The sequence below is a fragment of the Wolffia australiana genome, chromosome 1 (assembly GCF_029677425.1).
Source record: "Wolffia australiana isolate 7733 chromosome 1, ASM2967742v1".
NCBI lineage: Eukaryota > Viridiplantae > Streptophyta > Magnoliopsida > Alismatales > Araceae > Wolffia > Wolffia australiana.
In genome coordinates this window covers 7,734,774-7,745,883 of record NC_135835.1, presented here as the reverse complement: position 1 = coordinate 7,745,883, position 11,110 = coordinate 7,734,774, and the positions used below count along the sequence as shown (strand labels likewise).

The following is an 11,110-nucleotide window of genomic DNA, read 5'->3' as shown; positions in this document are numbered from 1 at the left end:
CCACGTCATGCGGGACCCACTTTGTAATTTCTAAATTATTGCGATTTTTCACAGCCAGAAAAATAATATGTGGGCAGGAGAAAATACCAGCGGACTCTAATATCCACGTGTCCGTCCAAAGACCACAAGGAAGGCGAGTCTATTGACATCATCTCGCCGTTGATCGTAACAGGCGGGTCAATGTCCACCGTCCATCCGGTGGACTCTTGATTTTTTGCGTTTGTATAAATAGCCTTCTATCCGCGGCTTTGGATAGAATCTAGAACAGCACCGGCGCGTCGTCCTCTTCGCTCCCCGCGCGATGGCCCCGCAGGCGCGATTCTCGGGGCGATTGAGGGGGAGTAGCATCTTCGATCCCTTCGCGCTCGACAGGTGGAGCCCCTTCGAAGGTTCTCCCCGCGCAGGAGGCGGATCGGGCGGCGCTCCTGCCGCCGGCGAGGATCGGACGGTCGCCAGCTCTCCATCGGCGTCCTCCGAGGCCGTAGCTCTGGAAACTGCTATCAATGGACGGCGGCCAATAACGGAAAGATTTCCGTTCTTTAGTGAACGCCGGTCGACTTCTGCTCTCTGAGCCGGACTTCTGTTCTTCTTGTTTTAGTGCAAAATAAGGCTCGCATTGTACAGAAACCGACTGGTTGTTCGTCGTTTCTCTTCGTTCTCGTCAGTTTTTATCGTTTATATCGTCCCTTGCCTTGCGAATTATGCGTTTCGATACACAGGTTGGAGGAACACTGCGAATAATTAATCAGTCATTTTGTTGAATTATACCCGGGCGTGGCTGGGGACATGAAGATTAATTTATGTTTTGATTTTATGTTATTACGGCGAAGAATGCAAGCGGAAATTTTATTTCTGGCTTTCCATACGTAAGAGACGCGGCGATCTCTTTGTCTGCAACTACTATAAGGTTATGCCGCCACAAATTCTTTTTGCGCCGATTTTTTCTCGTCCTGTTCGCTGAAGAATAAAATATAGGTTAGTGGTGATAAATATTTCTCAGTAGATGGTTGACGTTAATTTTTAGTGAGAAGGGAACATCGGTATGTATGATTGTGTTCACACTTCCTGCGATAATCTACCAAATTTTCGTCCTCTCGACGGGTCATAAGTTGGCACGTCGTATATTTAGATCACGACAGCTCAGTGCGAAGGAGCTCGGTCGGACCAGGAATAGACTGAGACCGTCCCTGTTGTGGGGGAACGAAGTTTGGCTTATGTGCCAAGCCCTCAAAGTAAGCACCACATATTTCGATGTTGGCAGTGATGGGTCGCGAGAAGGAGAGAGAGAGAGAGAGAGAGAGAGAGAGAGAGAGAGAGGTCACGATATGGACAGAGAAAGCGAGAGGTTCGCTTCCTCCTACCGAGGAAGGGGAGAGTTTATTTTTCTATGTTTGCTGGGCCCCGACAATCTAATTAATCGTTCTGTCATTTATCGGGTTGTAAGACGATCAAACCGTAGATTCGATCGTCTCTGTGTCTACCTATCTCTATAAATTTCTCTCTATCAATCTAAATATACATCTCTCTCTATCTGTTTAGATATATCTCTATCTCTTCCTCTCTCTATATCTATATGTAAAAATCTCTCTCTCGATCTATATATCTCTCTATCACTCTATCTATATGTATATAAATCCCTTTATCTATACAAATCTCTCTCTGTCTATCCAAATATATCACTCTATCTATCTACATATATCTTTATTTCTCCCTCTCTCTCAATCTGTCGATCCCTAGCAATCTCTCTCTCTATCTATATAAATATCTCTATCTATGTATCTATTTATATATATATATATATATCTCTATCTCTCCCTCCCTCTCTCTATATTTCTATCTGTATATAGATGTATATATCTCCCTCCTCTCCCATATATATCTCCCTCCCTCCCTCCCTCCCTCTCTCTCTCTCTCTCTCTCTCTCTCTCTCTCTCTCTCTCTCTCTCTCTCTCTCTCTCTCTCTCTCTCTCTCTCTCTCTCTCTCTCTCTCTCTCTCTCTCTCTCTCTCTCTCTCTCTCTCTCTCTCTCTCTCTCTCTCTCTCTCTCTCTCTCTCTCCCTCTCCCTCCTTCCCCCTCTCTCCCTCTCTCTCTCTCTCCCTCCCCCTCTCTCTCCCGCCCTCCCCCTCTCCCTCCCTCCCTCCCGCTCTCTCTCTCTCCCTCCCGCTCTCTCTCTCCCTCTCTCTCTCTATGCCTCCCTCTCTCTCTCTATGCCTCCCTCTCTCTCTCCCTCTCTCTCTCTCTCTCTCCCTCCTTCCCCTCTCTCCTCCTCTCTCTCTCCCTCCTCTCTCTCTCCCTCCCTCTCTCTCTCCTCCCATTCTCTCGCCCCCTCTCTCTCCTTCCTCTCTCTCCCCTCCCTCCTCTCCCTCCCCCCCCCCCCCTCTCTCTCCCTCCCTCCCCCTCTCTCTCTCCCTCTCCCTCCTCTCTCACTCCCCCCTTTCCTCTCTCTCCCCTCTCTCTCTCTCTCCCTCCCTCCTTCCCTCTCTCTCCATCCTTCCCTCTCTCTCTCCCCTCCCCTCTCTCTCTCCCCTCTCCCTTTCTCCCCCTCCTTCCCTCTCCCTCTCCCCTCCTTCCCTCTCTCTCTCCCCCTCTCTCTCTCTCCCCTCTCCCTCTCTCCCCATCCTTCCCTCTCTCTCCCCCTCCCTCTCCCTCCCTCTCTCTCTCTCCCTCCCTCTCTCTCTCCCCCTCCCTCTCTCTCTATCTCTATCTATCTCTTAGGCATTGGGGATCGGATTGGATCAGATCATTCTAATCTCGAACGAAATATTCAGACAAAAAAATGCAGATTCAAACAATCTGTTCGAATCTTTTGATCGAAAAGACCCTTTGTCCGTGTTTGATCGAAAGTTTCAAATGAACAATTTGGTTCGTTTGTGTTTGATTGCCATTTGTTCGAACAAGTTTGAACAAATGGCCAGCGGCGCCCAGCGGTCGCCAGTGCCGGCTAGCGGTCTCCCAGTGCCGGCCAGCAGCCTCCTAGCATCGGCCAGCGACCGCCCAGAAACTGCAAACGGCGCCCAACGATGCTAGGAGGCCGCTGGCTGGCACTGGGAGACTGCTAGCCGGAGCTGGCGACCGCTGGGCGCTGCTAGCGGGCGCTGGCGGCCCTGGGCAGTCACTGGCCGGTGCTGGGCGCCGCTGGATTCGATCATTTGATTCAATCCGATTCGAACAACGTGTTCGAATCTGATCGTATTCAAACATTCGATCCAAATAGGCATCTTATTCGAAAATTCTGATCCGAACAGACGTGCAGATCGTGTTCGGATCGGATCTGAACTGGACAGATCCGTGTCCTGATTTGATGGTTCAAATGCCCGATCCGATCGAACATCCGAACGATCTGTCCAAATCCCCGATCCCTTCTATCTATATATATCCCTCTATGTCTCTCTATCTATCTATATAGATCTCCCTCTTTCTCTCTCTCTATCTCTCTCTTCCTCTCTCTTCCCACTCCTTCTCCATCTATCTCTTGTTCTCTCTCCTTTTGAAAAACATGGAATTTTTCTAAGGGAAACTACCTTACCCTAAATCCCTAAATCCCTCTAGGGGGATGGTCCTTTCAAAATCAAGTTTTACACTCTAAAAAAGTATAACATTGGCGTTTTCCTGAATGAAAACCCACGCAAATGTGCATGCTGTTGCTATAGTGCAGGGATAAGGACGTGACGATTTTTTCATCCCAAGAAGATAAAACCATCCTGTCCAAGGATGCGGATAGAATTTTGTCCCAGGGACCACCGGACGGGACGGTTTTTGTCCCATGGGACGAAAAAACCGTTCGTCCGGAGGTCTCAAACATTGGACGGATGAATCTGGACAGAAAACCACCAGATTCACATCTGACAATTGAGATGTAGCCACGTGGCCTCACAATGACAATTTGTATCAAAGCCCCTATTTTTTTACGTGCGTACAAACCAACACCGCTCAGAAATATTTGTACCTATGCCCCTTCGCATTCTCTCTCCTCTGTAATTCCCTAAAAAAGTTAGAAAAATGTATATTAATATATTAAAAATATAAATTGGGGTTTTATTGTCTGGGACGAGGAACACGATGAAAATTCGTCCCAGGAGGACTGAACGGGAAGGTTTTCTTACCGTCGGACGAAAATTCGTCCCGTCCTTCGTCCCTGCACTGAATCCGGACATTGGACAGGACTAAAGTTGTCTTGTCCCGTCCATCGTCCATGTCTGTGACGATCCGAAACTATAGATTTTGCCTACACAATGACTTGCCCTTTTCTACAACTTTCAATAAAAATAGACCAGCTCTTCACTTTTTAGAGGAAAACCTTCCATCTATGAAATCCGTGTATGCAACAAAAATTGGATTATTTGCTGTTCTTGACCTGCTTTTATAATAAATCAAATGTAAAGCACAATGAGCAAAAGTTGTGAAGCAAATAAACGGTTATTGATAAGAAGCAGTTTCATTGATGAGAAGAAGCAACTCTAGGAGTAAGGTTACTGATAACATGTATTTTTAGTAGCTTAATGTGACCATATTTAAATATTTATTTGCATAAAATTAATTATATATGTATCTTATAAAGCTTAAAATGATTAAATTTATTTTCAGAATGATATTTTGATTTTTTGTATTTATATATTTTTTGAGATTTTTATGGGTGCAAATTATGAAAAATATAACTTTTTGAGTCAGAATATGATTTTTGTTGACTCTTTCAACATAAATTTGTTCAAGATATGTTTTTTCTAAGTCAAAATATATTGTTATTTGTACATTTTGGCCTTCGTTTAATTGAATACAGATTTTAGAATATATTTTAGTGCTTTAAAGTTGTGAAGCCATGTACCCATTGTGTCATGACTGATCTTCATCAATCGCCATTCCCTTCGCAAGGATTAGGACTATAATAATGCTAGCAGGACGTCTTTAATAATATGATCCAAGTGGGCAGTTAGATCAAATTTGAATTGTATTATCATTCTCAAAATCATTATCATTCTCACCATATCATTGCATTAGTTATCATTACCTCATTAACTGTTTAAGAGAATACACTCGACCTTTCTTGTGTATCTCAGATTTCCATAAATTTTGAAGTTACTCGAGTGGATTCAATAAACTTCTCTCTTGGACATATAGTGAAATCAATGCACCCCTAACTGTACTAAGCAAACCAAGAAGGAATTATCAATGCAACTGCCATCTTTAGCAACATTCAACCCAGCAAGCGGTAGAGTGTTCCAGTTAATGTAAAGCACCCACCACATTCTACACTCCTACCTCCATGTGGTTTCCCAAAAGGCATATTATACTCTGTAACACCACATTCATATCAATGTGAAAAATATTTTGATAAAAAAAGATAGATAGATAGATAGCTTTAAAATTTGAATACAAGAAGTGACGATGATTTGGAGAAGACAAACACAAGAGCTTCTATTGAGTCAGAAAGATCTTGTTCAATGCAAGTCTTCTACATTCTCTTATTTAGAAGAGAGAAATAAAAAAAGGTATAGATGGTCCTTCCGTGCGATCGATTGCAAAGTGTGCAAAATTCGCACCGCACTTCGCACAGCGTGTACAGGAATTGCACCACACATCACACCGACCTTCATGCGGTGAAGATGTGAGAAATGTGTGAATTTTTTAAGAGAGTCACAAGTGAGGTCTTCTCTCTCTCTCTCTTTCTCTCTCGTTCCTCTCTAACCCTCTTTCTCTCTTTGTCGCCCTTCTCTTTCTCTATCGCACTCTTTTCTCACTGGTTCCTCTCTCTCCTTCTTTCTCTCTCTATCTCTCTTCTCTCATCTTCTTGTGCTCTTTTCTTACTCTCAATCCCTCTCTCTCCTTTTTCTCTCTCTATCGCCCTTCTCTCACTCGTTCCTCTCTCTCCCTCTCTCTCCTATCGATCTTCTCTCAGCTTCTTGTGCTATTTTCTTACTCTCGCTCCCTCGTCTCTCTCCTTCTCTCTCTCCCTTTATCGCCCTTCTCTTTCTATGTGACACTCTTCTCTCTCTCTTTCGTTCCTCGCTCTTTTTCTATCGCTTTTCTCTCTGCTTTTCTTGTTCTTTCTCCCTCGTATCTCTCCCTCTTTCTCTCTCTTTCTATCGCTCTTTTCTCTCCCTCTCACTCTTTGTAGCTTCTCTCTCTATTGCTTCTCTCCCTCTCACTCTCATTCTATCTCCGCCCTCTTCCTCTTTCTCACTCTTCTCTCTCCCGCTCACTCTTCCCTCCATGTCAAATTTGTAGCTCCTCTCTCCCTCTCTCTTTCCTTATCATTTTTCTCTCTCACGCTGGCTCCTCTATCTCACTCTCTCCCACAATCATTTGTGCAATGTGCGGTGTGAATTACCACACAACTTTGCACCGCACATCTCACACAGGGGGTTTTTTGCGAGCAAAAATTTGCACGACATGTTGATAATTTGAAAATTATCATGTTTCATTGATTACATTATATTTATGTGTTTTAATGATCATATTTGCATGTTATCATAGATAAATGGAGATAAACGTCTTATACTTTGATTTTATTATTGCTTCTAATCTTTTATTATTTTTACATGGTATTTAACCTCATTTCATTGAAGAAATATTTTTTATAGGGCCTTAAATACTTAGTTAAAGGGCGACGTGGCGTTCTCTTGTTCATTCAAACGAGGCAATCATTTCGCGATGATTGTGACCCTTTGAAGCGCGCAAAAGATGTCACAATGCGATCCGAGAAGGGGGGAAAATGAAAATAAAAGCATCAACCAATAAGAAAAGGGCATTTTATGAGATATTTTGAAGAGAAATAAAAGATCTAACGGCCTGGATTAATCCTCAATAAAACATTTATATCTTGAGATCTAGACGTCTGATTGGGCTGAAATTTTGAGGGCATATTTGTCTTTTCCCCCTCTACAATCCAGATGGTTGGATCTTTAAATAGAGGTCTGGAAAAGAGCGAAATTCACTTTTTGAAGCTCTCCCCAAGGATTTGGCCAGGAAGGACACATGAGTTGCTTTAGAAGTCGACAAATCTTGATTCTTCATTCAAAGTTGTAAGTTTCTGATTTGTATTTTAAACTTCTTCATGAGAGATTCTAAAGCGCTTTGGCATGGGCGAAATGTACTTGCCCTAGAAGTTGTTTTGAATGAAATTAGCATTGCAATTTGAGTCTGATTTGAGATCTGATTTTTAATCTTTAGTTTTAAATAGACTTGGAATAATTCTGCATTTTTAGATTTTAAAATTAGGATCGGATTTCACCTTTTCCCCAAATTCTTCACTTTCTCTCTCTAGGTTAATTCGTCTATTTTCTCTCTCTAGATTTCAAATTTGATTGTTTGGAAATTTAACTCAATATATAAAAAACCTAAATATAAAATTCACCCAAAAATTCATCCATCTTGAAGTTCAATTTCAAAACCCCCTTCTTGATTATTAAATTCCCAATTTTAATTCATAAAAATTGTCTTAAAATTTTATAATAATTGGGAAATTAATAATTCGAATTAATCTCATTTTATAATTGAAATTATCCTATCTTGAGTGTTTTGACCAAAAATATTTAAAATCAAAATTAAGTTTTTACTTAATTTTGATTAATTAAAAACATCATTAAGTATAATTAAGGTTTATCAATTACAAATTTAATTCATTCTTGAATTAATTTATTAAAAATTTGATAAAAGTTATTGCTTGCTGCCTCCCTGTGGTTCGACCCCTTGCTTGCGCTATACACTGTATTTAGTGATTAAGAGTATTTATAAATTTTATTGTATAAGTCTAAACGCCCAATTAACGACGTATTTACACATCATTTTTAGGCTTATCACATGTGCGAAAATTCGCCCCGCACCAAACGACCATCTCCAAAAGAAGGTGGATCCAAAACAAGGTAAGGACCGTTGAAAAAGGAAACAATTAAAACTAAACAGTCCTTCCCATAGAGATGCTCCTCCCCGCCGATCAAGCAGCGACGCTGCTCGTGATAGGCTTAGCTTAAGCCTATCACGTTTTTATCCGCTCCTGCTCACTCGCTTCTGCTCCTAAGTTCCAACATTGCTCCATCAATATTACACCAAGATTAGAGAGAGAAATAGAGAGAAAGAAAGAGATAAATAATGTATAAACTAGAACTTTAGGTATACAGAAGGTCGCATCAAGCATTTATAGTTCTGAATTGTCATGGACATGGACAATTGACGGGACGAAGATCTTCCCCTTCGACGTCCGGAATCAGTGCAGGGACGCGAATGGGATGGTTATTTCATTCCGAGACGAACGGACGGGACAGTTTTTTGTCCGGGTGGACGAAAACCGTCCCGTCCGTTCGTCTCGGGATGAATTTCCGTCCCGGTTTTCGTCCAACCTCGCAGACGGGACGATCAGAGCATTTCCGTCCCGTCCGCGTCCCCGCACTGTCAGAGCATCGTCCTAATTCGCGCTCTTTCCCGCCAATTCCAGGCATTTGAAAAGAAAAGGAGCAAATCCAAACAAAAAGTCAACATTTTCCATTGAAAATCTCAACAACGCGAGCGACGAAGAACACACTCCTCGAAGAGGTCGATCGATCGGACCTCCTCTCCGCCTCTCCTCCCTCGCCATGGACAGCGATCAAGACCTCCGTTCTCTCTCGTCGATCTCTTCTTTCTCCACTCCGTTCTCTCTCCGCTCTGATCTGAGCCTCAAGAGCTGCTTCGTCGAGGCTCGCAGGGTAGATCCATGGCCGAGGAAGAAGCTGTCCTGGCTCTCCCTTCACGGCCGCCTCGAAGGAGCCGAAGAGACCTCCTGTGCCAAATCCATTGGCGGATCTCTAAACTTTGAAGAATCCTTCGCTTGGGATCTGTTCAGCCCCTTGCAGAGAGTCCTCGCAATCGCCATTGTTGCTGCCGCTGCCGCCAATGGAGAGAAACTCAAGCAAATATCTCAGCTGCAGAAATCAGTGCATGTCCGGGTCGGTAAACTTAGGTTTTTTGGTGTCAACTCCATCTTTAGGGTTTCATTGCTCCTCCTCGTCGGTCTGGAAAAAAATTAGGGTTTCTTGTTTATCAAACATGCATGTTTTGGTTTGTTAGGATATGGTGCTGGCGGCTATGCAACAGAAACTGGATGATCTGTGTGACCAGATGAATGGCGTCAATGGTGGGGGCAGAGACTGCGGTGGAACGCTGTTTTCCACTTACGATGAATACTCCGAGGATGAAAAAATCGAAGAAGATGAAGAAAAACTCAGCGCCAGTGAGCATTCCTTCAAATTGAATCATCACGAGAAAGCTATGCCAGATGGGCACGAGGTAACTGGATTTGTTTTGATTTGTTTGTGGATCTTTCCAAGTTTTTAATCGAAGTTTGTTCTGCAGAAAACATCCGGGCTGCTCCCAGGAAAAGATGACGTCTTTGTTGTTCCTATTTCTCGGGAGCAAGATGAACGCCGGATGTCAGACTTGTCCTATTGTGCAAGTGTCGCGTCTTCTACAGATGTCCAGGTTTTCATGCATGATCTTTATTATTTTTCCAATTTAGTATCTAACATCAAGGCAAAACCAATGTGCCGAAGCTGAAAATTTGAACTCATCTTTATAAATTTCACCAAAGAACTTAATTGACGCAACTTCAAAGCATTCTCCTGAACGTCCTTATAAAAAATTAAGATGCTTAAATTATAAAACATCATGTCACGCTCTCAATGGCGTGGTATGAAGAAACCATCATCTTAATTCTCTCGCATTGTATAATATTGACCAAAGTAATAATTGTTTCAGCAGCTTTCAACCTTCGTCACCGAGCCAGATTTCTATAATCTGCGGAGGGAGTGTGAGGAAAAGGAGGGGGCAATTAAAGAATTGGCTGCCTCCGCAAAGGAATCAAGCATTGCGAGCGCCAAGGTAGACCGTTTAGCCTGTTTAAGGATCAATTCAAATCAAGTAGATCCAATTTTGTTATATTTCTGCAGAGAATCTCAGATTTGGAAGATATCATCAGAAGGAAGAACATGGTGATCAGTAAGCAGAAGAAGGACATGCTCATCTTGGAGCAAAAGCTCATCCAGTTCATGAGGCAGAGAAGGTCTTCTTCTTCTTCTTCGAGCCTGGGCGAAATGAAACTTCCACCCATGTCGTCTAATCTCCTCTACGACATGAGCAGTAGCAGTCCTTCGGGCTCGGACTCTGATTCTTCTGATTCCTTTGATCAGCTTGATCTTGGAAACAGCTCAAACAGTTCTAATCTTCTCAACTCGATCAGGCGAACTCCAAGAAGAAGATGGTTCTAGCTCTCTCAATTCTTCTAAGATTCAAGCAAGGCCCAATTTGGGCTGTTTTCTCATCTTGTAGCCCTAGTGGGAAAAGTCCACTCCTAATTTAGGCTAGGCTAGAACTGATGATTGTAATCAAATTTTGATTTGGCTATGAATTGGTCATCTTGTCACTATCAGAATTAGTATAGTATGTGTGTTTATTTCATTCAATGGGTGCAATGGTTTTTGGAAAAAAATTTGATCTATACCTAGACTTATTTACTTAGTTTTAGTTTGGTAAAGCCTATAAGTTTGGTTATGGGTAGACATAGTTGTTCGGTTCTCTTTTTGCAAATTGTTCGTTCTGTTCGGTTTTCTGAACAGAACACAAACAAATTCGCGCAGACCCCTGTGCGGTTCAGATTGTGAGAATTTTAAACACTGCGAATTTTGTTCGAATTGTGCGAATTTATACCCATTGTGCGAATTTTGTTTGAATTGTGCGAATTTTACAATGTGTGCAAATTTTACCGTGTGCGAATTTTGTTCGAATTGTGCGAAGTTTGGTTGTATTGTGCAAATTTTGTGCAAGTTTGTGCGAATTTTACAACATGTGCAAATTTGTGCGAATTCTTTTCGGATTGTGCGAATTGTTAGAACATCTGTTCTAATTTTCGCACAAAAAAAGAACAGAACAACGAACAGACCCCTGTGCCGTTCTTTTGTGCGAATTTTTTGTTCGTTATAAGCGAACAGAACAGCAAGACCATGTCTAGTTATGAAAACTGGACTGAATTAAATAAAAAATTGAAAAAATATTATTAAATGTTGGGTTTAAAGATTTATAAAAAGATAAAACATCATGGATTCTTTAGAAAATCAAAAAGACTTGAGCGCAACTTATCTAAAAA

General features: G+C 42.2%; 1 protein-coding gene across 1 annotated transcript; it reads left to right on the top strand.

Annotated features, from left to right (window-relative positions):
* Window positions 1-8,411: 8,411 nt before the first annotated feature.
* Window positions 8,412-10,425, top strand: LOC144714895 (inactive rhomboid protein). The gene is made up of 5 exons (XM_078589735.1): window positions 8,412-8,918; window positions 9,040-9,258; window positions 9,325-9,450; window positions 9,727-9,849; window positions 9,918-10,425. The coding sequence occupies exons 1-5, from the start codon at window positions 8,568-8,570 to the stop codon at window positions 10,233-10,235; spliced, it is 1,137 nt and encodes a 378-aa protein (XP_078445861.1). The 5' UTR covers window positions 8,412-8,567; the 3' UTR covers window positions 10,236-10,425.
* The last annotated feature ends 685 nt before the right edge of the window (window positions 10,426-11,110 follow it).